General features: G+C 37.0%; 2 protein-coding genes across 2 annotated transcripts in view; both read left to right on the top strand.

Annotated features, from left to right (window-relative positions):
* The window catches only part of acvr2ba (activin A receptor type 2Ba), a 53,704-nt gene extending 42,458 nt beyond the window's left edge, over positions 1 to 11,246 (top strand). The window contains exon 11 of the mRNA XM_020917367.2: positions 4,246 to 11,246. Within this exon, the coding sequence (XP_020773026.1) occupies positions 4,246 to 4,440 (195 nt within the window). The 3' untranslated portion in view covers positions 4,441 to 11,246. The remainder of the gene's footprint in view (positions 1 to 4,245) is intronic.
* Positions 11,247 to 18,458: 7,212 nt separating this feature from the next.
* The window catches only part of LOC110153464 (rho GTPase-activating protein 29-like), a 106,985-nt gene continuing 98,478 nt past the window's right edge, over positions 18,459 to 26,965 (top strand). Inside the window, 1 exon segment of the mRNA XM_020917363.2 lies at positions 18,459 to 18,711. Within this exon segment, the coding sequence (XP_020773022.2) occupies positions 18,585 to 18,711 (127 nt within the window). The 5' untranslated portion in view covers positions 18,459 to 18,584.

The following is a 26,965-nucleotide window of genomic DNA, read 5'->3' as shown; positions in this document are numbered from 1 at the left end:
AAAAATCTGCTTAAAAAAGTCTCAGTGTACGCCCGGATTAAGTTGTAATTGATTGAGTGCAACTGAAACCACCATTACTGAATACAAATGTGAATTTTCAGAAGAAGCTGATGTCTTTATAATTGCCCCGAAGAAGTTACTAAAGTTATTGTGATCTGGCTCCCAAGGAAATTCTGATCAGAATTATTTGGCCTGTCGCCTACCCCAGTTATTGAACAATAAGACCACAGTCATGACCAATGTATAGCTGCACTGTAAGGGTGTAACGATATCCAAGTCTCACGATACGATATCGTCACGGTATGAACCTCACGGAACGATATTTATTGAGATATTGTGGAAAAGCTCACGATATGGTGGTGAGGCTCACGATTAGGGATGTAACAATATCCAAATCTTTCGGTACGATATTTTCATAATATACATCTCACGGTTTGATATTTATTGTGATATTTTGTGGAGGCAAAAACAAAACTGTTAATATGCTACTTTTTCCACTAAAAATGCCAAGTTGACAAGACTTAATCCAAAGAACTAAGACTTAAAAGTGCTTAAAACTGTTATTTCTTCATGTGGTCTACACTGAAATGGAGCAAAGGATCATGGTCTATGTAGTTCCCTCTGTCTTTTTGTAGCTACTGCTGCACCATAAGTCTTAATTTAAGCAAAGAGACTTGTAATTCGATATATTGTTATGGTCCACGATATTATTGTGAGAACTTTGATATCATATTCATCTATCTCCATGGTGACAAAGTAGGTGACAGGTTAGGTCCGTGGAGAGGCGACCCCACTGATTGTCAGGGTGCATTCACACTAGCACAATCACTACATCAAAATTGAGACTAATATGGGACAAAATCTGGACTGAACATGACTACTTTAAGAATACATGTTTTTCAAGGCATTTTTTGTAGCAATAAAAACACATACAGTGGAATAAATACATAAATGAGGTCTTCAATGCCTTAGCGTAAAACCTTCTCATTAAACCGAGCTTTAAAGAGAAGAAACAACAGGAGGTTTCTCAGATGTGGCTTTTTCAAGTTAATGGTTGAGCCTTGGTTCACAGCTGTTGCACACAAGATTTTTTATATATAGTACTCAATGGAACTTGCTTTTAAGATTTTCTCAACATTTTTATGTAGCTGCATTCTCAGAAAATGTATTAGCAATTTGACAGTGTGATTTTTTTTTTTTTTTTTTCCAAGAAATCCTCCAATGCCATTTATAAAGAAAAAATATGACTGAGATTTATTGCACAGCCTTTCCAATAGGAACATTCAGTCCACTATAGTCCTATATAATAATTATGTTGGGTTGTTACATACATCTCTAGTACAGTAATGCCTTTTCAAGACTAAATAGATTGCTTTGAAGAGGGCTTAAGTACTTTTATGAGCTTTTAGCCGTGTTTCTCCTTCATCTTACGCAGAGTTGTATTTTGATTAATCACATAAGACATATTGGGCATCTACCATATAGTATTTATTTATATTTGGACATTTTAAACCACAATATTAATCTGAAATTACTTTGGTTTCGCCGTAAACATCATCATAACAAAGAACTGCACAGTTGTCGGGCCCTCCTAATGGAAAGGTGCACATCACGCTAGAGTAGATTTTTTATTTTATTTTTTATTTTTATCCCATCTGTACCAAAATCACTACACAAGGCTTCCGAATCGTACATGTGTCACCCATGAGTAGGCCTGTCATGATAATTAATGTATCAACATCAACTGTCAACAATCATTCAATATAGGAAAGCTGGAACACTATTTTCTGGGGTCAGTTTTTATCATGTGTACATTTTCTTTGCACCTCTGGGAAGTGTTTTGGTAATTTTTTGAGTATATGATCAAATTGAAGCCATTAAATGTTGAATTAATGACTTCTATAACTCAGTACAGATGCAAACTAAGTACTTAAGTGTTTCATTCTGCTATTTATTTATTGCAGCTTGTGATTTTTTTAAAGGTGTTTTGTGTGATTTTTCTGGTGGAGAGCACGCCACCCGTTTTTCTCCATCTCAAGGTTATTACTTTGTCTGGAATTAGACACTTAGACAAACTTTAAATAATTTCCCTTGTGGATCAATATTTTTTTTACAGTATGGCATTAAACATTTCTATCTTCATGGAGACCAAACCAGGCCAAGTTACAGGTCAGATTTGTAAAGAGGCACCCGCTCACAGTCAGAATACCTGTTTTCTAGGTAATTTTGAGCTATAAAACCACCTGTAATTTAGTAAATGTAAGGTAGATCTGTTTAATATCATACTGTGGAACATTCCAGGCAGATTAATTAACAATAATGTACATTTAGAATACTTTTGTTGTTTAAATCTGCTCAGTGGTGTAAGTTTAGTTTCAATATTATCGTCTATATAGTATTTACTTCAAAGTTTGTTATGGTGACAGGTCTACACATGAGATTCGAAGGGGAGCCTGGTGTACGTGTTTTTATATACGGTCCCTGTCTTTGGGCGATGCAGTGTCCTCTCCGGTCGCCTCTGATCAGTGAGGACAGGCAGGTTCATGCTGTGGGCACACTTTAGTACAATGTTCTAGTTTTGGCGTATCATTGAATACATTAGTACATCTATACATATTTCTGCAGTGGGTGCCTCAATGTGCAGTTTTCTTTTCTGGTTAAAGTACACACAAAATAAAAATACATATAAAAATCACTGGAAACAAATATCCAGGAATACTGAGTGCACATTTGGATACCACAAGGATAATAAACACTCTTTCTTTAGACAACAGAATGTGATTTTCAGCATTAAAGGCGCATTGCGTAGCTTGACTGGTACATGGTCGACGAATGTTCTACTGCAGTATTGTAATTAACGAACTTGCTTATCTCCACGGAGACAAGTTACAGGTCAGATCTGTGAAGAGGTGACCCCAGTAACAGTAATGCATGATTCTGGAGTTGTTTTTTTTTTTCTTTTTCTCAGTTAAAAGACCCATAACTAAATAAATGCTAGATCGATGTTTAATTATATTGTGTAACTTTCCAGGCAAAGCAATAACATGTCCATTAGGGCCATTAGGTGTCATTCAGAAGTTGCCGATACGATACATATCTCGATACAGTGAGCTTATGATTCGATACGATATATTTCAAATCGATTCAATACGGTTCGATTAAAAATAAAGACTGTCTGTGATACTAAAAGTCTTTGTTAAACCACTTCTTGTGCAAAGGGAATATGGAATACAAACATTTTAATCATCAAAAGAGCGAATATGTCAAATGTGTCACATAAATGAGTTTCCTTCCTCTGAACAAGCAACAAAACTGTTGAACTGTAACAAAATTATTTAGTAAAATATACCAAAAAATATTCTTGGTGATACATTGATACAGCAGCCCGTGATATCGATACCGTATCATCACATTAAACTAGGGGTCTCCAACCTTTTTCCTCGGGTGAGCTACCTTTGCAAAACGAAAATTCCAGAGAGCTACTAATTTTATCGGTCGCAGGAAATAAAGTGTACACAAGATCCATGGCAAGATTTAGATGGGTTACAGTTAGATAAAACATAAAACATTATTTATTTATGACTGCACAAAGTCAGGCATCAAAATGATTCTTTTACAATAATAATGGGCAATAGGCATTTAATTCATCAAATTTGAATTATTCAGGACAATGCGTATAATTCAGAAATCCCTTGGCGAGCTACTTGAGAGGGGGTGGAGAGCTGCTGGTAACTTCCGAGCTACAGGTTGGAGACCCCTGCATTAAACGATACGATATATTGAATTGTATTTTTGCCCACCCCTAATTTCCATGGAAACAAGCAAATGGCTGACCAGAAAAGTTGCACATTGCACCTTTTAAATAAAAGTACTTTGTTTTAAGTTACCATGTGGTCTTATATCTGTGTAATCCCTCAATGGTTCAGGTAGGTTCCATAGTGGTCCATGGGCGTATATCAGGGGCAGACTGGGACCAAACAATGACCCTGGAAGTGCAATTCGGCCAATTTGGTCAATTTTTTTTAACCTGGATGTACAGATTGCCAGTCCGCCCCTGGTGTGTACAAGTCTCTGTGCTCTTCTACTTGTTTTGATACAGCTCAAAAGCTATTCAAGAAAGGTTAATTTCTGTCCTGTGAATGCGACTTTTTTTTAGTATCGATACTCGCTAGAATGTATCTAGTTTCAATACCACGTTTAATATCGACTAATATCTGATTTCCAATACTCTTCTGTGTCCTTCAGGGTCTGGGTCAGATGTGCGAGACCATAGAGGAGTGCTGGGACCACGACGCGGAGGCTCGACTTTCGGCCGGCTGCGTCGAGGAGCGGATCGTCCAGATCTCCAGAATCACCAGCGGGCCTACCTCCGACAACCCCGTCTCCATAGTAACGGCTCTCACCAACGAAGACCTACCTCCCAAAGAGTCCAGCACCTGAGCGCCACTCTCCCCGCCAGTTTTTTCGCCCCTCCCTCCCCGCTCCTTTCCCCACGAACTTTTTATTCAAATCCAAACTCAGCGGTGAAAAAAAAAAAAGCGTCATGAATGCAGCTGCTATTTTAATACCCCCCTTTGCCCCGTCGTTAGGTTGTTTTTACGTAACAAAAACCGGATGACGCACAAAACAAAATGGAGGACAAAGGCGAGTCTATACAGGCCGGATGCAATTTTGAAATGAAAATCCCAAACTGAAAAGCTCATTTTTATTAGCAGGTAAGCAAGCAACCTTGCTCATTATTTTTACAGCTAAAAAGCCTGACTACTTACAAGGTTAATGACTCTCAGAACTGGCTAAATTAGATCAAATCCAATTATTTTCTAACCGTACAAAATGCTTTTCGAGGAATCAGCTTTCCACTAATCAGACGTGTGCCCTGTTCAAATTGTAAGAGTTCTCATAATTATTTTCAACCAAATTTGATTAGAAAATAAGAGGTTCTGGCACCTTATGAACTTAAAAAATCATCTATATTTCATTTATCTTATTTTTGATACATAACGCAAATTTAAATGAAGTGATTGTGAAATGGGCTTAAAATTTGTACTTTTCACTTGGGATGTTTTCGTTGAAATTCGCATCCAGCCTCTCGAGTAACCATTGCGTCTGGCCTCCGTCTTTGTTCGCGACATCGCCGGTTTCGACAATGTGAAAACGAGATATATACCGGTATTTTTTTATTTTTAGTCCGATTTTTGTACTAACACATCCATCTGCTGTAGTGAGTGGTAGGAATAAGCTATGGGCGGGCACATCAGCGTTCACCATGTGTCAAATCTTAATGTCATTACCTCATGCATGACTTTGTGTTAGACTATTTTATTACCTCATAAGTTTGTCATTTTCTGTGTCTTTGGTCATGAGCGTCTTGGCGGCCAAATGAACCTTCTTGTTTCTTGCTGCACCTCGGGAGGAAAACCGCTTCGAGACTGTTAGACAAAATATACTCATCTTCCTCAGGGGTTGAAGATTTTTAAAAACAAACAAAAAAACCTGAGTGTGTGTGTGCTCCCTTTATGCTAACGCCGATCAACTTCGGAGCACGCCAGAAAGAAGGAGCAAGCATCCTGGACATTTTGTGAAGATTTCGGGACAAACTGGACTTGTGCCCGAGGAACTACCTCTCAGGTATTCAGTCGGCTTCTTCGGAACATTTTTATCTCTGAGTTTGAGAGCCAAGCTATACCCGGCTAGCTATCATGGACATACGATTCCTGGATTTTTTAAATGTAGAAATTCAAGAGTTACTCCTTTGCCAGTGCCAGGGGCATTGATGGATGCTGTCCGGAGTTGCAATGTTACACATTCTTGATTTTAAGTGATTTGAGTGAACGTGAGTGTGCAAATGTGCAAAAGTATTTCGGAAAAAGTTGGGGCGCTGTTTCAAGGTGGGTTAAAACAGATTTAGTCATTTGTAAATTGTGTAAAAATGTGTAGAAAAATATTTTAACAGTACAAACACTAATCCAAAAGGCCCCCAAATTAGAGATCGACCGATTAGTGTTTCTTTTTTTCAGGATGAATGCCGATAGAGATCAATGTTTTTTTATTATTTTCTGTGAATTATCAAATTTTTACACAACTGTGCTAAAAAACAAAAAACGTTATACTTATTTTACAAGCAGCTGGTTGGGCCAAACAAAAATATCGGCCTCTGCTGGAGATTTAAGGTCAATTTGATAAAAAAAATGCACCAAGTTTGGAAAATACTGTATATTTTAACCAGAAGTATTGATTTTTTTCTTTTTAAGTGCTCAGTAAACTACACATATTTGTAACTAGAGCAACATAAAATTGAAATAATGAATAATGTTTTGAACAATCAGTAGGATATGAACTGAAATGGCACTATCCCTATCGGTACCGTTAGAATTTGTCATTGCAATAGGACTTGAAGCGTGACACATCAAATGAAGCCGGTTTGTTTTGATTCGACCCTTCAGCCCCACAGCTTTTCCTGTTTTGTTTTTGCTCCTACTAAAAGACTGACTGGTTGTGAGTGCTGTGCGGCTCTGGAACCACGGGCAGATATGATTTCTGGGGATTTCTACTTTGCGCGAGGGCCATACTTGAGTATATAAAGCAACATGTCTGTTTATTTTTTTATTTTCTTTTTTGTTTTTTTGTTTTGTTTTTTTTTTTCCTGTTGGCTGTTTGTTGACTTAGCCTCAGTCGGACACCAGTCCCCCACAAATACCTCACTTCACTGTATACCTGTTTCATGCAAGGAGAGCTCAAAATGGTTGCCTTCTCATCTCACAAATGCAAAATGCCATAGTCGTACAGTATATAACCATACATGACTTTTTACCATACATTTGAATGTCCGTAATGCTGCTGTGACTATTTTTCACAATACTCAAGGATTTGTAGATGTTTAATATGACGCTAACCATGATACTCTGTGGCTAATCTGTTTTTGTGTTCTTTTTTTCGAGTGAGCCTGCAGTCGGTTCACTCTTTCAGACTGACCTCAGATATTCTGACAAGTACCTCAGGCTTTTCTACATGTATATCAACTTGTGTTATGTATTTGATTGTGTTTTAGTAGTTGAAATATTTTATTGCCGGTCAGGCCTTTGTCGTCTGTGGAGATTTTTTCCCCTTTTTTCTAAAATTTGAAGAGGCTGACCACTCGAGGTGTTTGAAAAATGCTGTACAAACCGAAAAAAGAAGACTTGGGCGATTAGTTGTAAATAGCCTGGACAGAGTTCTTGTACACTGATGTTTTTTTTTTTAAAGACATAATCAGGGCATTATGGATGTTGTCATTTACCACAAAGGGATTCTCAGCTCCAATCCTGCAGGTGCATCTGAAGAAATTGGAAAATTGTGAAAAAGTGAATGTATTTTTGCAGCTTAATTTGAAAGTGAACTACATTATAAACCAGTCAGGAATTAGGACTATCTGCTTTTATTGATTTTAAATACTTCTAATGACCACTAATGTATATCTAAAACTATAGCAGAACCACAATTATACTTCTAAAATTATTGCAACTATAAGGACTGGCCCACTCTCTTTCCATATTGCTATTTTGAACCACTTTTGATGGATACTGACCACTTAAATGTATTTTTGTGTTGAATTATACTGTATATTCTGATCTACCCCCACTAAAGTTGCAGTATTTGAGATACTCTGGTCTGGCCTCAGTTCGTAGCCATCAGACAATCTTAACAAAAAGTATAGCTTGCACATTTTAGACCTTTTTTTTTGTTGGTAAACATGTACCACTTCCATTTACCTTGGACATACCGTTTTGTAAGAGTAACGTGGTCCAAGAAATTACTTTAGTAACAGTGAAAAGGTATTTGGGAAACTAGTAAAGTAAGAGTAACTTCAAGAGTGACTATCTGATTTATAATTTGAAGTTGATGTAATTTGAAGTCCAAAATGTTAAATAATGCATGAACACAAAATGAAATGGACACAAAAATGAGAAATGAAATCATATCTGAAGAAGCAGTGCAAGAAATGTTCAAATCATTACATATTCACATAGTAAGAGTACTTTTACTTCAATAAAAATGACTCAAGTAGCAGTCAAAATATGCTGCTAGAAAAGAAAAGTACAATTTCTTTCAAATTTACTCAAGTAAAATCAAACTTGAGCTCGACTTACTTCTACCGACTGCTTGTTTTTAATGTTTTTTCACTTCCAATTTTGCTGTTTAAAATTTTAAATATTCCACAAATTCCACTTATTTTTCTTTTAGACGCACCTGTATTGAAAATCTTTTTGACAACACGCCCTGCGATTTTCTATACTGATTTTAATGGTATCAGTTTGTCTGGGTCAGAAGCTGTGTAGGTAGCACTTGCATCATTAGAAAGCTCTATTGCTGTATATCATTGAATGGGGGAGAGAAGAGGAAAAAAAAGAGAGACTACAATAATAAAAATTAGCACGGGAGTCTTTGCTATTGGGCCCCTACTTCTGCCGGAAATGCCAGTTGAAACAGTATTACCTCTATATTAACCCGCTGATGTGACGCTAGGATCTGCTCAGATAAAGTTAACATTGGACAACACGTACTAGTATCTACAGGCCTCGTAAAAGTGTTGTCACGATACTAAAATTTCAAGCTCGATACTAAGGAACAGACTCGATATCAGTTCCGATACCACGATGACAACGAAAAAAAACACAATTTCTTTAGACGGTAGAATGTGATTTTCAACTTCATAGTGCTTTCTTTTATACTACGTTACGGTCTTCTGTCTGTGTAATCCCTCGGTCGTCCAGTCGTGCTCTTATACTTTTTCTGACACAGCTCGAGATCGTTCTAAAGCTCTTCAGGAAAGGTTCATCCCTGTCCTGTGAATGTGACTTTTTGTAGTATCGATACCTGCTCAGATGAGTATCTGGTTTCCGTTCTCGTTTTAGTATCGATCAGTATCCGTTTTTCGATACTTTTGACAACGCTAAGGCCTACGGTTATAGTCGAGTGTTAAAGATGGTGACTTTGAAATAATAATGGTATTATTCTATACAGTTTTGGGTATTAAAACATGCAGAAAGATGGTGTTCTGAAGAAACCACTTGTCTCTAATTGAGAATTCACGTGCTGGCCATTTTATTAGGTACACCTGAACCCATGGTTGCGGTTGTTTGAGTTGACGTTCTATTCAACTAGTCTATGGTATCGGTTTTTCATAAAATACACTGACCAATCCATATTGTATCAAAAATTGTTGATTGAGTTGTCACATTTCTTAACCTGATTTCATCCCTGATCATTTTATTGTGCAAAACCAAAGTAATTTTCACGAAACGTTTAATTTTACGACGATTTAATGCTGTTGTAAACCTGAAATAAGCTAAACATATAATTCAAATTCAATCATTCAGGAAATATGCTGTTTTTTCATATTTTGAATTGTTATGCTGCAACTACTTAAAGAGGGGGTATTATGTAAAATCAATTAATATTTTTTAAAGCTTTCTACCATGTTATTAGTCTGATTCATCAGCCGGTTTGTAGAAACCGTCTGACCTCGCAGCCTTAGAATTCGTTCATTTGACGGTAGGCGGGTACATTTTTTATTTAACCAATCGCTGTTATTTGGTTGTGACGTATGTAATGCTCCAAATCCCGTAGGAAGAAGGGCAATAACGTCTTTCCCCTTGATAAAATTCGCCAAACATTGTCTTTGTTCCAGCTTTAAATCCTCGATCTCGGGAATCGTTGCCAACACAGAATGTATGGCTCTTCGCTGATTGGCTGGTGCCCGAACTCGCACTCCTGGGGTTTTTGCGAATCATCTAGTGTGTTCTGATTCCTGACCTAGTCCCTGGAGAGAAATGAAATTAAGCAGAGACACTAGGTGGCGCCATATTATAACATTCTCATCAAAAACATGCCTGAAGAGCTTGTAGATCCATGCATGTTTGAGCAATTTAGCGATCTTTCCCAGGCCTAATTAGCTGTAAGATTCTGTGCAAAGCTCCGCCCACAAGCCGACATCACCCATTCTCCAAAAATATACAAAGGCGTGACACAAAACTGTACGCAACAACTTCACAAACCTGATGCGATGTGTAGTAGTTTCATTAGAGGGATGCGTGTGCTCTGAAGGGGAGCGACTTAGCACGGAGAGAAAAACAATGAAAGTTAACATGGTGATCTAAATATGTAGTAATACCCCCTTTTTAAGAATATTTACACAATCTCTTGAAAAATTTTCAGATAAGCTAAACATTGCAACTGTATTCAACTGCATTAATTTGTTTTCACGTCCCCCTTTAGGTCCTCGGCCCGCTAGTTGAGAACCGATGACCCGTTATAACACCTGAGCTGAATTTTCAACGAATGTTTGGTGCGAACTACTCTTGAAAAAAATCCATTCTCTTGCTGCTATGCCCAACAACTATCTGCATTAACCAGCAAAATAAACTAGCGCGTACCTAAGAAAATGGCCAGCTCGCGTAATCTCACGAGAATTCACGTCGACAACGGACTAGGCATAGTCCAGAGAGAGGTCCAGCAATATTTATTATACAGCAATAGTCATACGAATACCACGTAATTCAAGTCATTTAGCTGTGAGTTTGCGGCGTCTACTTCTGCCGATCTATAGCGCATCTCAGTACACCTGGATCATGTTCGAAATGGTCAAATTTTAGCATAGAAAGGTTAAAAATATTGGTAAAAGTTGGCGAACGTGTAAATCTAGGTGCTTATATTTCACGTATTGTGCCAGAAAACGGAGATTGCGAGGTAAAAAGTGAAAAAAAAACTTATGGATTTTTACCTACTGCTGTCTTAAGCCTAGCTCTTCTGAACAGAAAAAAAACCCACTTACCTCATGCAGTACCTTGTTAGAAACGCTAACATGGAAGTCAGTCATCTTCTGGAATAAAACTGAAAAATTTCTGAAAAAAAAAAAAAAAAAAAAAATCTATTATCATGTATATATTTACTTGACAAATGTAAAGGGTTTCTTCCTTTCATGTGTGAATCCTGTGAAAGCAAAGTCCTACTCTTTTTGATTTTCAGACCGCTTGTTCATTTCTTGTAGTGTTTTTGAGAGCGTGAATGCGACGTGCGGACGGATGAGTGGAGTCCCTGTTTCATGTGAATCGTGTGTGTCGATAAAGATTGTGCGCGTTTGAATTTCACAAAAAACTGAGTGCGAGTGGCTATGTTCTATGTATGTGAGACGAAATGCTTAGAAATATAAACTAGAAGAGAATACATCCATCTTTTGTATATGAAAATAAAGACACTGATTAACCATGCGACTTGTCACTGGTGTTTTTGCCTGTAAATGAATATTTAAAGTGTGTATGTGGTACATTTTGACTTAATTTTGTGGGGTTATAACTATTGTAAACATAAATTATAGTTTTACACCAATCAAGAAGCTATTTGTGAAGAAAAAAGTTGAAAACGGGAAGTACAGAGTTCTAAATCCATCTATTAATGCAAGGAACGTCTGTCTTTTTGTCTGTTTGTACCACACATAACTCTCGAACCGCTCATCCAACCAATCCCAAATTTGGAAGGTGTCATCCCAAAGGTACGGGGGTGTGCAGTACCAATTTTCCATGTTGTTAGGACAAAAAATGCCAAAGATCTGGTAAATAATATATGATAAATAGTGCAAAAGTACAAAAGTCTTTTTTGGGGGGAGTCGGGGTTAGAGTCCAAGTGTTTGGGGATAATACTTTTAATGAATAATAATAAATAATGATAATAATTAATTCATATTGGATAACGTCACTCCAGGGAGAATTCTGTCCCAACGTTCGGCACAATTTACACTCAAGAAACACAATTTAATGAAATCTTAAAGTATTAGTAGAGTTTTTGAAAGGAGTTTTACTAGTTATGAAATTCCCTAGTATGATGTCACATTTTCCAGCCACGAAGTCAAATTTTAAACCTAAAAAATGACCAAATTGGGAAAACGAGTGAATTTTTTCTTTTTTTTTTTTCTTTTTCTTTTTTTGATTTTTAATTTTGCAAAAATCTTAAAAAATATAATCTTAAATGTTTTTTTTTTTTAGTAAAATAAGTAGTCTAATCTACTCTGGTGCCCTTCCTTCTTTACTGAGACCTGCATAAAGAACAGTACACTATTTTCTTAAAAAATCTGTATAGAATCAATATGTTAAATGAAATTTAAAGGTGCACTATGTAACTTTTTAGTTGGGGTCTGTCACCTCCTTGTTTCTATGGAGATGTCTTTGAATTTCTACAGTATGACATTAAACAGCTCCATCTTACATTTATTCAATTACAGATGGTTTTAAAGGTCAAAATACCCAGAAAAACAGGCATTCTGACTGTGAGTGGGGTCGCCTCTCCACAGAACAGACCTGTAACTTGGCCTGGTTTAATGCCATACTGTGAAATATTACAGTCAAAGCAATAACACATCCATGGAGAAAAGCAGTTGGCAGATGCCCCACCAGAAAAATTACACAATGCACTTGTAAGATTGTGTTTTTTTGATGGATTTGACAAAAACATTTTTTGCAACACCAAAAAAAATTAATAAATAAATAAAAAAAAAGTGAAAGTGAAACGTGTCAATTGTTAAAGATCTTCTACTTGACACAAAACAAGGAAAAAAAAAGGAAACGAAACCTAAGTACATAATTTCATACTATGGTGTAAGAACTCAGAGCTGATAAATCATAAATAACCCAGATTTAGTCCTGGTTTAGTCCTGGTCTTACTCTGCTGGTTGGTCCTGGTTTAGTCCTAGTTTAGTCTTGGTTCAGTCTTGGTTTAGTCCTGGTTTAGTCCTGGTTTAGGCTGGTTGTAGTCCTGGTTCATTCCTGGTTCAGTCCTGGTTTAGTCCTGGTTTAATCCTAGTTTAGCCCTGGTTTAGTCCTGGTTTCGTCCTGGTTTAGTCCTGGTTTCGTCCTGGTTTAGTCCTGGTTTAGTCCTGGTTTAGTCCTGGTTGTAGTCCTGGTTCAGTCCTGGTTCATTCCTTATTTAGTCCTGGTCTTACTCTGTTGTTTTGTTCATCCTGGTTTTAGTCCTGGTTTAGTCCTGGTCCTGGTTTCATCCTGGTTTAGTCTCAGTCCTGGTCCTGGTTTAGTCCTTTTTTCAGTTTTACTACTTTACTGAGAAGGGTTTCAGTATTCATAAGGACTATTTTAGAGTATTTCTAATATTATGTACAGTTATTAAAAAAGCAATAAATAAATAAAAATACAGGCAAATAAAAAAAATTAAACAAAATAAAAATTATTATTATTATTATTATTATTATAATAATAATAATAATAATAATAATAATAATAATAATAATAATAATAATAATAATAATAATAATAATAATAATACATTAATTAATTGAAATAAATAAATAAAATAAAACTCCATACTGTCCATCTCTAAACATTTGTCCAAATATTAATCCAACTAAACCAACAAGCTTTAATTACTTATGAGTGGTGATGTGAAGTAAGTAGTAGTAGTAGTAGTAGTAGTAGTAGTAGTAGTAGTAGTAGTAGTAGTAGTAGTAGTAGTAGTATGTCGTGAACAGAGCCCAAAGGCAAACGTACAGTCCTGTAAAGTTCAATAGGTTAAAACGCAGTATTTATCGTCCTCACCCTGAAGCATTTAAACCTTTTAGTGAGACCTCCCCACACCCTTCCTCCAGGTATCACAAGAGGAAGATTACTCCAAGGTTGTCCACTAGATGGCAGCAACACGGGACCTGAAATTAGGAACAGAAACTTCACAAAACTGTCTTAGAATTTAAAATAATAAATAGTCGTTTTGTTTATCTAGTTTTTGTTTTGTTAATCATGTTTATTGATTTGTTTATATTAGGAGAGTCTGGAGATTTGTTTTTATAATCAAGAAATGTAACTTTAAAGAACTAAACCAAGACTAAGGGTGTGTTCACAGTTATTTGGTCCTGGTTTGAGCCCAGTTAAGTTCTGAAGATTTTGGTTTGTCTTGGTCTAGTCCGGGTTTAGTTTCAAGTTTTGTCCCTGTTTAGTCCTAGTTCAGGTGCTGTAGTCTATATGCGCAACAGGACTAAACCAGGACTAAACTATTTTAAAAAATGACTGAATCCATGTTAAACTGGGACTAAAGCATGTCAAAACTGAACCAGGTCTCAATCAGGACTGAACTGGGGCTAAAACAAGACTAAATCAGATCCAACTCAAGACTAAACCAGGAATAGGACTAAATCAGAACTAAACTAAACAAGCGCTAAAACATAACAGAACTGAGCCAGATTTAAAGCAGGACTAAAAAGGACTAAACCGGGATTAAACCAGGACTAAAACAGGTCTGGAACAGAACTGAGGACAAAAACAGGACTCTAACAGGACTTAATCAGGACTAAACCAGTACTAAAACATAACAGAACTGAACCAGGTCTAAATCAGAACTAAAAGGGGACTAAACCAGGACTAAACCGGGACCCTAACAGGATTTAACCAGGATTAAAACAGAAAGAAACCAGCGCTAAACCAGTACTAAAACATAAAAGATCTTAGTCAGGTCTAAAGTAGTACTAAAAAGAGACTAAACCAGGACTAAACCAGAACTAAAACAGAAATAAAACAGTTCTAAAACATAACAGAACTGAACAAGGGCCAAAACAGAACCAAAAAGGGACTAAACTAGGACTAAATAGGACTGAAGACTAAACCAGGACTCTAACAGGTCTAACGTGGATTAAAACAGAACTAAATCAGTACTAAAACATACCGGAAATGAACCAGGACTAAAAATTGACTTAACTAGAACTAAAAAAGGACTGAGGATTAAACCAGGACTCTAACAGGACTTAACCAGGACTAAAACAGAACTAAACCAGTACTAAAACAGTACCAAAACATAACAGCTCTGAACCAGGTCTAAAAATGGACTCAACTAGGACTAAAACAGAAATAAACCAGTACTAAAACAGTACAATAAAACATAACAGATCTGAACCAGGTCTAAAACAGGACTAAAAATTGATCTAAACCAAGACTAAACCTGTACTAAAAGAACTGAAATAGGTCTAAAGCAGGACTAAAAAGGGACTAAACCAGGACTAAACTAGGACTTTAACAGGACTAAAACAGAAATAAACAAGTACTAAAACATAATCGAACTGAACCAGGTCTAAAAATTTATTTAACTAGGACTAAAACAGGACTGAGGACTAAACCAGGACTCTAACAGGACTTAACCAGGAATAAAACAAAAAATAAACCAGGTCTAAAACAGTACTAAAACATAACAGATCTGAACCAGGTCTAAAACAGGACTAAAAATGGACTAAACCAGGATTAAAACAGAAATAAACTAGTGCTAAACCAGTACTAAAACATACCAAAACTGAACCAAGTCTAAAGCAGGACCAAAAAGGGACTAAACCAGGACTAAAACAGAAATAAACTAGTGCTAAACCAGTACTAAAACATAACAGAAATGAACCAGGACTAAAAATTGACTCAACTAGGACTAAAACAGGACTGAGGACTAAACCAGGACTCTAACAGGACTTAACCAGGAATAAAACAAAAAATAAACCAGGTCTAAAACAGTACTAAAACATAACAGATCTGAACCAGGTCTAAAACAGGACTAAAAATGGACTAAACCAGGATTAAACAGACATAAACTAGTGCTAAACCAGTACTAAAACATACCAAAACTGAACCAAGTCTAAAGCAGGACCAAAAAGGGACTAAACCAGGACTAAAACAGAGATAAACTAGTACTAAACCAGTACTAAAACATAACAGAAATGAACCAGGACTAAAAATTGACTCAACTAGGACTAAAACAGGACTGAGGACTAAACCAGGACTCTAACAGGACTTCACCAGGAATAAAACAAAAAATAAACCAGGTCTAAACCAGTACTAAAGCATAACAGAACTGAACCAGGTCTTAAACAGGACCTAAACCAGGACTAAACTTGTACTAAGACATAAAAGAACTGAAATAGGTCTAAAGCAGGACTAAAAATGGACTCAGCAGCACTATAACAGGTCTAACCCAAGAGGACTAAACCATCAACAGGTCAAACCCCCGAGGAGCCCGGCAGCCAATCAGAACGCGCCCTCCCTGTCACGTGACCAGCCCCAGTAAATTACGATTGACTTGAGTTTTGCCGATAGTAGCTCGCTCCTCTCCATGTACAGTGACCGCGGTCGCACCACTTTTTACCTATTTTGGACTTTATAAACGAGACGAAAATGCACCTGGACTTAAACTTTACGAATTAAGCTCGCTTTTAGCCGGATCATCCAGTCAACATGTTATTTCGCAGTCTCGCAGGTGAGTAAATAACACACTTTACTACATTTTTGGCTGTGTCGGCAAAACACTTTATGACGGGGTCGCCTGTTTTTGCACTGAGATTGCAGCTAGCGTCACTTTGCACATTTGTAGCAGGTTAAATCTTGCAAAAAGCTGTTTATTGAGCTTTGCATTAACGCCATTTCGGGAGCTTTCGTGTGCACATTTTAGCTTGTAATCTAAGATTTTTTTTTTTTTTAACTGAGGTGAACCGAAAACTACAGTGAGCAGCGGTAAGCTCCTCTAATACCCCCACTTAGCTAGTCGCTTAGCTTTCAACACAAGTGCAGACAAGACTTACAAATTGTCCCAAGTAATTGCATTTTTCCAGTGCAAAATCGATTAAACTAGTTGAAAAATCACATGTCTAATTAAATCTGCTTCTAAGGTACCATAAGAACCTTGCTTTCTTTGCAGTTCTGCATTTATTACCCATTTATAATATTTAAACACTGGTCATGTCCTATTATTACTTTTTTCATAATATGTTTAACATTTTTCTAAGTGCACAAGTTTCTTCTAATGAAAAATAAATAAATAAATGTGTTATTAACTGTGTAATGGCAAGATAGCACAATAGCTAAGGTTAATTTCAAAAGTTATACACACTATTTTATCAAAAGTTGTTTCTTGAAATTAAGTTTGCATAGAAATCAGTAATATTTAGTTGCTTTTATATAAGTTTAATACATATACAAAGTTTAAAGGTCCCATATTACTCAAAATTAACTCTTGTGAGCTTGAAGATGTGTGATAATGTTAAAAAAAGTTGTGTTTTGTTTCATTTACGTATGTTTGAGTAATCCTTTATTAAAAGCTATACTCATTCCCTTTATCAAAAGTTGTTTCTTGAAATTGAATTTGCTTAGAAATCAGTATTAAGTTGCTTTTTACAGAAGTTTAATTCATATAAAAAGTTTAAAGGTCCTATATTACGCAAAATTTACTCTCATGAGCTTTAAGACGTGTTATAATGTTAGTACCTCATCAAAAACATACCTGGAGTTGTGTTTTGTTTCATTCACATGTGTTTAAGTAACACTTTATTAAAAGCTATATGCATCCCCTTTATCAAAAGTTGTTTATTGAAATTAAATTTGCTTAGAAATCAGTATCAGGTTGATTTTTACAGAAGTTTAATGCATATAAAAAGTTTAAAGGTCCTATATTACACAAAACTGACTCTTGGGAGCCTTAAGACGTGTTTTAATGTTGGTACCTCCTGAAAATACCTGGAGTTGAGTTTTGTTTCATTCTCACATTTATTGAGTGACCCTTTATTATTAGTTTGTCTACATCTTTAAAGCTCAAAATGCTTAGCTCCACCTTGTGATGTCTCGAAGCAGTTAAGTTTAGCAATTGAAAAAAATCTATCTTTAACTATTAACTGTCTGGATTTAGCTGCTTTAGGTCATAAATTACACACTTCCTCACTAAACATTTTAGGTTAACTATTCTAAAAATGTCTTTCAACTTTTCTATAAAAAAGATAGCTGTCATATTTTCAAATTAGAGCAATTACAATCTCCAATTTTAGTGTGTGAGAAAAAAAGGTAATGGTTTTACATTTAAACATAACAATAAATAAATCTGTATGCTCTACTGTGTTTTCAAACTCCATGCACCTTCACTAGAATCATTTGGATAATTTCAGCTCTGGAATTGCCAAACTACTGAACTAAAGCTAAAAGGAGCTGTTAACTTGAAAACTACCACTTCATGACATCATAAAGTGAAACATTTTTGGAGCTGTAGACAGACTAAAAAGGCAGGATTACTCAAACATGTGTGAATGAAACAAAACACAACTCTGGGTATGTTTTTAATTAACTAACAATGCTCTAACACGACTAAAAGCTCACAAGAGTCAGTGTTGTGTAATTCAGGACCTTTAATTGCTTCTAAAACCATCTATTAACTGAAAAATCTTGACTTCCCTGTTCTAAACTACTTTTTGCTCTTTTTCTCTTTAGTGCCACTTATCCAGGAAGGACCCAGGCAGCGTCTTGTAATCAGGGGGACTGCCGCTTAGCCACGGCCAGCCAAGCCACCTCAAAGCGGGGGTGGTAAGCATCTGTTTCTGGGCTGTTGCTGGTGGGATGCTACGGAAAAGCAGCAGTAGTAGCGGAGGAGGAGGAAGAGGAGGAGGAGGGGGAGGGGGAGGAGGAGGAGGAGGAGGGAATAGCGGTGGAGCTAGGGGCCTGCCGAGACACGTTTCTAACCCCAACACAGGGTCACTCTCTGCGGGATCCACCAAGACCTGGGACGTACGGAGGCACAGGGCCCAGAACCCCTTCATCTCCATGGGGCTGACCTCTAACCTGACCGGGGCATCTGGAGTAGACCCCGAGTACGTGATGCAGCTGGTGAATGACGTGAGGTGGTTCGCCGATGTTCTTCTCAGTCTCAAGCAGGCGTTTCAGTGCAAAGGTAAGTGCAAGGCTTTTGTCAGAAGCTAAGCGGGTTTGGGCCCATAGACTGTGAATGGAAAGAGCTCATTTGCAAGTCGCCAGATTGCAGTTTGAATTTTTTTTGTTTGGGGGATAAGCCCCTTGAAATGTCTTGTGATCTCGTTTTCGAGGGGGGTCCTCAAATTGCAATTAGGAAGTGAGCATGGGTGCACTTCTGGCTCCATCGACTCCAGCTCCAATTCACTTTGTATTGAAAAAAAACGTCAGCCTCCTCATTTTGGTCTTAAAATGTCTTCAGTTTGTGTTTTAGATCTGGTTTAAGCTGCTTAAGGTCATAAAATACACACTTGTAATTGTTTCATTCACGTTGTTGGAGTAATCCTTTATTAAAATCTATACTCACCACTCTAGCAAAAGTTGTTTCTTGAAATTTAATTTGCATAGAAATCAGTATCAGTAAGTTGCTTTTTACTGAAATTTAACGCATATAAAAACTTTAAATGTCCTACGTTACGCAAAATTGTCAGCTTTAAGATGTGTTATAATGTTGGTACCTCCTCAAAAACTTACCTGGAGTTGTGTTTTGTTTCATTCATACATTCATTGAGTAAGTCTTTATTATTAGTCTGTCTACAAAGCTCAAAATGCTCTGTTCCACTTGTGATGTCACGAAGTAGTAAAGTTAAGGTTTAGCAAGTGAAAAAAATCTGTGTTCAGCTATTTACTGTCCTGGTTAAGTCTGTGTTTTAGATCTGGTTTAAGCTGCTTTAGGTCATAAATTACACACTTGCACACTAAAACGTTTAGGTTAACTATTCTAAAAATGTCTTTCAACTTTTCTATAAAAAAGCTCATTTGGTAATTACTATACTATAAAGTCTGGTGTAATGTTAAAATGATTGTGAGAAAAAAAACAACGGTTTTACATTTACTCTTTTTGGTCTTAAAATGTCCTTACCTACTTGATCCTGTTGTTTTTATTTCACTATTTTGTCTGTAAATCTATTCCTACTCCTATGGAACTGGCACCAAAGCACTTTGTGTTGCATTTTTGTATGAAAAGCGGCTCTATACATAAAGTTTGATTGATTGATTGATTGAAATTTGCCTCATAACTCAGGCCTCAATGAGCTTCATTTGACTGGAGACGAACGCTATGGGTAACGTCACACTCCCTTACTCCACTTCTTTATACAGTACAGGGCCTGGTTGGCACTTGAATGAGAGACCAGATGTTGTAGTGGGGCGGCAGTGGCTCTGGTAGTGCATATTGTTATTGTGTCCTTAGGCAAGACACTTCCTCCATGTGAATGTAATGTGTGGTTAAGTGATTGCTGGTGGTTGAACAGGCCACTGACTTGGGCTGTGCATTTGATCTAGTTTTAATTGTGTTGAGATAAAATTGTTTCTAATTCTCAAATCTGCTTTTTATTGTGTTAGACAGCACTCATTAAAAGTACATCTTGAATAAAGGCTATTTAACATACAATATTTTAAACTTTATTTATTCTTATTATTATTTGTGCTGTTGACCTGGACCTGAGTACAGTATTTTGTTTCTGTGTATTTTTTCATACTGAAATGACAAATAAATTCAGATTCTCAATATAATTATTTCAATATTAAATAATAGTGCTTTATTTTACCATTGTCTTATATTTGTGTAATCCATCAGTTGTCCAGGTAGATTCCACAGAGATCCATGGGCTTACTAGTCTTTATGGCAGGGGTGGGCAATGATTTCTTTTTTTTTTTTTGCCACATGAGAAACAGAAAATATTGTGGAGGGCCGGGCCAACTCGATTCTGCAAAATATTAACAGTATTTTGTTATAAAAACGGCATTGTTTGACGAGCTGGTAAGACTGGTAAGAGTTTATGTTACGACTAAGCAATGAAAAAGTGAGGCTGCTTTACAAAAAATGTAATTTAAAAAGCACTTCTTAAATAAAAGCAATGCAGCTTTAGTTCATGCGTGAGGTAAAAGGATAAAATATGTGTCCTGGGGTTTGCTATATGGTTTACTTCTGATTCTTCTGGTTCTGATACAGCTCCAGATTATTCTAAAAGTATTCGGAAAAGGTTCATTTCTGTCCTGTGAATGTGACTGTTTTAGTAGCAATACCTGCTTCAGTAGTATATAATTTTCCATATTTTTTGGTCCTATTTTGTAGTGTTCAATTATTGCAGATGCACAGCTTTTATGAATGTAGCCAGCCCTAGAGTGTACAGCGTACTTTGGCTATTATGGGAGCTCTTTGCAATGCTATGATTGTGTTAAATGAGGTCTCCACGCAGCGCTGACAGGCAGTTGGAGCCACCTGTGGAGTGTGCATGTACTGTGTGATTACAGCCCACGCTTGCATGTTCAGAAGTGTTCACAACTGAGAGCACCACACGTCGCACACACGCAAACACACACACAAACACGCACACACATATATGTAAAGCAACCAAGACCACACTACTCTCACAGACATCTTTGCATCTAAGCCTGCCACAATAGTTACTACGGCTTATATAATCTGTGCGCTTAATAGAAAGTGAGCTAGATTAGAATTAGGAGTTTTGCGTTTAAAGTTGTCAATGATCAGCAAAGGTTCATTCATTGTAGAGGTGGCCATTGATAAAAATTTCAATCTTTGACAGGCTCAAAACGGTTTTATTTACGTGTGCATATGACTGAAAGGTTTTCATTCTGCACTCTTCTCTCCTCTCTCATTTAATTTCTCTTTCCTTTTTTAAAATTTTATGTTGATTATTTATGTTTTGGTTTGTTTGTATTGTGATTTTAACATATTTCTTATTCTCTAAAGCACTTTGAATTACTTTGTGTACAAATTGTGCTATACAAATAAATATGGATGTAACAATAACCGAAATACTGTGATATTGTATCGTCAAAGTTTCTCACAATGATATCGTGGACCATCACAATATATCGAGTTACAAGTTTCTTTGCTTAAATTAAGAGTTATGGTGCAACAATAGCTAAAAAAAAAAGACGGAACTAAGACGAAAAAGAGGGAACTACATAGACCATGATCCTTTGCTCCATTTCAGTCTAGACTCCAAGAAGAAATAACAGTTCTAAGCACTTTTCACTCTTAGTTCTTTGGATTAAGTCTTATCAAGGCATTTTAAGAGAGAAAAGTAGCATATTAACAGTTTTAGCTGTTTAGCCTCAAAATACAAATATCGCAATAAATATCGTACCGTGAGCTGTATATTGGGAAAACATCGTACCGAGAGATTTGGATATTGTTAGGGTTAGGGTTAGGGTATCGTGAGCTTTCCCATGATATCGCAATCAATATCGTACCGTGGGGTTCAACCCGTGATGATATCATATCGTGAGATTTGGATATCGTTACACCCCTACAAATAAACTTGCCTTGCCTTTCCTATTTGACAATAACAATATTCAGACAGACAATATTCAAAAATGTGCAAAAACAGGTCTACGATGTGTGTACGATGTGTTTAAATATTAGACAAATGTAAAATGAATACAAAATCGCCTTCCAAAATTGCACAAATATGTTTTTATACCTATACTTATATTATTAAATCTTCAAAATCACGTTCACCACCTCTAGGCTACAGCCAATCCAGTGGAAAAGCAAGCATAAATTAAATCTGTGAGTGAAAAGCAATGCATTTATTTGTTGTATAAGCAATTTAAGTTTATTTACTACCGTATCAAACCATATGTATATACAGAATATTAATATATAAAGTGGAATTGAAATAGTAGATGAATCAGTGTGAGAAAATAAATGAGGAACTAACCAGCAAATTAAATTACTCACATATGACTCATATACTAGCTTCCTATTTTTGCTGATACTGATAAATGCTATCATTGTGCTTCATGTGTGTGCAATCAAGCACAAATTCAGAATGTTTTCGACTTGAAAAATGCCATTGAGAAACAGTGTAAGTGTCATAAAAGCTTCTATTATATTCTTTGTTTGTTTTTATATCTGCAGCAACATGCGTCATTACAGCTCTACATGTAACCACAAACTTAACCGAGTGACAAGCAAGGAAATGCATTAACGTACAGTCGTGCTGCAAAAACAATAAAGCACAAGGCTGTAGTTAGGCCTGTCATGATTACTACTGTACTGACTTATTGTTCAATACATGATAGAACAGTAATTTTTGGAGGTCAAAATTTATCACAGGTACTTTTTCTTTGTTATAGTGGAAGGTTTTTGGAGTATTTATGTGTAAAAAAGCAGATAAAATGTATTAAAAATGTCATAAAATGTATTAAATGTCATAAAATGTATTCAACATTTCAAAATTAAAACGTCACAAGTTTAATCTGGTTTTAACTAAATACTTTTTTTGTGTAGGTGTCAGATACACAGATACGTAATAGTTTTGGGAGCTTTTGCCATGCCCCCTTTTTAGTCGAGTAAAAATAACATAAATTTCGTGATATCTTATCGTCAAAGTTCTCACAATAATATCGTGGACCATCACAATATATCGAATTACAAGTCTCTTTGCTTAAATTAAGACCTATGATGCAGAGAGGGAACAGAGGGAACTACATAGACCATGATCCTTTGCTCCATTTCAGTGCAGACTACATGAAAAAATTAACATTTCTAAGCACTTTTAAGTCTTATTTCTTGGGATTTAGTCTTGTCAAGGCGTTTTAAAACAAAAAAGTAGCATATTTATTGCAATACTTTGTTTGCCTTTACAAAGTAATCGCAATAAATATCGTACCGTGAGATGTATATCGTGAAAATATCGAGAGATTTGGATATTGTTACATCCCTAATCGTGTGCCTCCCTGCCATATCGTGAACTTTCCCATGATATCGCAATAAATATTGTACCGTGAGATTCATACCGTGACGATATTGTATCGTGAGACTTGGATATGGTTACACCCCCTAGTGATACCTGATCATCAGAAGTCTCACAATAATATCGTGGGCCATCACAATATATCGAATTACAAGTCTCTTTGCTTAAATTCATTGAAAAACAGAGAGAACTACATATACCATGATCCTTTGCTCCGTTTCGGTCCAATTTACAATCAGTTTTACATCTTAATTATTTGCGTTATGACAAAGAAGAAAAAGTACCCATGATAAATTTTGACCTCCAAAAATTACCGTCCTGTTTATCATGTATTGAACGCTAAGTCAATATAGTAATCATCGTGACAGACCTAAAATATCGCAATAAATATCGTACGGTAAGATGCATATTGTGAAAATATCGTATCGAGATTTATTGTCGTTATCGTTACGTCTTTACTAATCGGTCAGCAGGACATGTCTTCAGTCGAGCAAGAATTTCTTTAGGATACGGTATGTGAAAAGCATCAAAGTTGTAATAAAACAAATTAAAGGAGACGTGCGGTTTACAATGAACAAAGTGTAAAATTATGATCTATGTTACAGCTTACCGCTAAATAAACAGAAAAAGCATAGGTTTTTCTTTCTTTACGCTAAGACAAAACCAAGCCTATATATTTGGCCTTGCGCTAAATTAGTCTGGAGCTAAATGCGGGACTAAACCGGAGCTAAATGAGGCCTCGAACCAAGTCTAAAGCAGGACTGTCTATTATGGTCTGAGTTCAGTTGGAGTCTGCAGTGAGTCTCTTATTAAAAAGTGCCAGTGGAAGGAGCAGTACTGTAGTCGACGTCTTGTACTGGTCTAGATTGAAGATAGGGAAGTACGGACTGTGAGGTTGACTCAAGTACAAATTACTCTAAGCTGTTATAATTGAACTGCACATTCCACCACTTTGACTACTGCGCTTGGTACTGTTGCTTACTTCACTTCTTTAGGGAATCCAGCCTAAAAACTTTGTGTTGTGAGGAGTGTTTTTTAATCAAAGTTTCTTAAATAAAGGCTGAAACTAATCATGTCACAATTCATTAGTGTTATTTCCTTTAATTTCTTTTTTTTTTCTGCACCAAGGGACTTTTTGTTTCTTTATACAACATTTAGTTTTGAGAATACATGAAATTATCTTATAACCTCTGCTAAACTGCCCCTGTCCAAACTACCCCTGTTAAATCACCCCTGCCAATCTGCCCTTATCGAACTACCCCTGCCAAACTGCCCCTGTCAGACTGCCTTCATCAAAGTACCCCTGCCAATCTGTGCTCATGAGAATACCCCTGCCAATCTACCCCTGCCTAGCTGCCTCTGCCAAACTGCCCCTGTCAAACTACCCGCGCCGGACTGCCCCTGCCAGTCTGCACCTGCCTACCTACCTCTGCTAAACTGCCTCTGTCAAACTGCCCCTGCCGAGCTATCCCTGTCAAACTTCCCCTGCTGAACTGTCCCTGCTGAGCTACCCCTGCCGGACTGCCCCTGTCAAACTGCCCCTGCCAATCTGTCCCTGCCTACCTCTGCTGAACAGCCTCTGTCATACTGCCCCTGCCAAGCCAAGCTACCCTTTTAAACTACCCCTGCTGAACTGCCCCGTCAAACTACCCCTGCCTACCTCTGCTGAACTGCCTCTGTCAAACTACCCCTGCCAATCTGCACCTGCCTAGCTACCCCTACCAAACTGCCTCTGTCAAACTGCCCCTGTCAAACTACCCCTCTCAAACTGCCCCTGCCAGTTTGCCCCTGCTGAGCTACCTTTGCCGAACTACACCTGTCAAACTGCCCCTGCCGAGCTGCCCCGGTCAGACTGCCCCTGCTGAGTTACCCCTGCCTCGCTGCCTCTGTCAAACTGCCCCTGCCTTGCTGCCCCTGCCCTGCGGCCAGTGGGAGTGAGTTGTTTGTCCATTCCTTCAGCTGGAGGAGTGCAGCTTTGCCTTGTGTCGTGCAGAGAGTTGCTCAGATGCATCACCGAAACACGTCTCACTGTTCAACTGTTCGCCTCCTGGTTTCTCGCCGCTCGCCTGCAGCAGGTGGGGAGGGGCTCAGGCATAAAACCGACAATAATATCACAACAATATCATAATTCTGCTTCGTGTGTCTTACAGGGACATCTCCAGACAGCATGTGATTTTCACTGTAATCTCTTCCAGATTTTTCTACTGGGTGTTGGGTGACCTACTTTCAACAGTGTAACTTTGGACGAAGATTAGTGACGCTGCTCTGATAAAACGGTTGGACAAAATACACATTGTTTTTAAGGCTATTTAGGGGTGCTTTAAAGGGGTAACTTTTCTCGCAGAGGGTCCGTCGCCTGTTTCTTTCCGAGGATTTCATTTCTCGGCCTGGAATGTTCCACAGTGTGACATTAAACAAACAGCTATACCTTACGTTTATTCAGTTACAGGTGGTTTTACAGCTCAAAAATGCCTAGAAAAACAACATTCTGACTGTGAGCGGGGTGGCTTCTCCACAGATCTGACCTGTAACTTGGTCTGGTTTGGTCCAGATAAAACAATAACATTTCCCACCATCAGAAAAGTTACACAATGCATCTTTAAGTAACCACAGCTGAATCAAAATCACAGTTTCAACTTTCCCCAAATTAAATCGCTATTATTTACAATGAAACAACAAAATATGTTATTTATATTTTAGAGAGATGTCATTGTTCTGCTCGGAATGTTCCACAATATGACATTAAAGAACTCTACCTTACATTTATTCAATTACAGGTGGTTTTACAGCTCAAAAATGCCTAGAAAAACTTTCTGACCATGACTGGGGCTGCCTTTTCACAGATCTGACCTGTAACTTAGTGTGGACAAAGCAATAACATTTCCCACCATCAGAAAAGTTACACAGTGCATCTTTAAGTAACCACAGCTGAATCGCTATTATTTACAATGAAACAACAAAATGTGTTACTAAAATATAAGGATGTATCGATATCCAAATCTCTCAGTACGATATTATTACGATATACATCTCACGGTACGATATTTATTGCGATATTTTGTAGATAAGACACTTTTTTGCTTTTAAAATACCCTGAAAAGATTTTGGTGTGAATAATTTCCATCATAACCCCAAGAATTCAAGTCAAAAACATATTTCTTCATATTGTCTGCACTGAAATGAATCATGGGATATGTAGTTCTCGATGTTTATAAGATGTTGCTTCTATAAAATCATGCATTTAAGCAAAAAACTTGTAATTCGATAAATCGTGTCAATGCGATATCACAATATTTTGGTTATTGATACATCCCTATCAAAATACTAAAACTAGTATCTAAACTAGATATTTGCACAAGTGTCAAATATACTAAAAATACACACAGACACACAGATAAATTATACAAAATGTGACTTGAATAGTGTGAATAGTTTTAACATCTT

This window comes from Boleophthalmus pectinirostris, unplaced genomic scaffold (genome assembly GCF_026225935.1).
Source record: "Boleophthalmus pectinirostris isolate CB_2022bp ecotype Guang Dong unplaced genomic scaffold, ASM2622593v1 HiC_scaffold_16, whole genome shotgun sequence".
Taxonomy (NCBI): Eukaryota; Metazoa; Chordata; class Actinopteri; order Gobiiformes; family Gobiidae; genus Boleophthalmus; species Boleophthalmus pectinirostris.
This window is presented reverse-complemented; position numbering and strand designations above follow the sequence as displayed.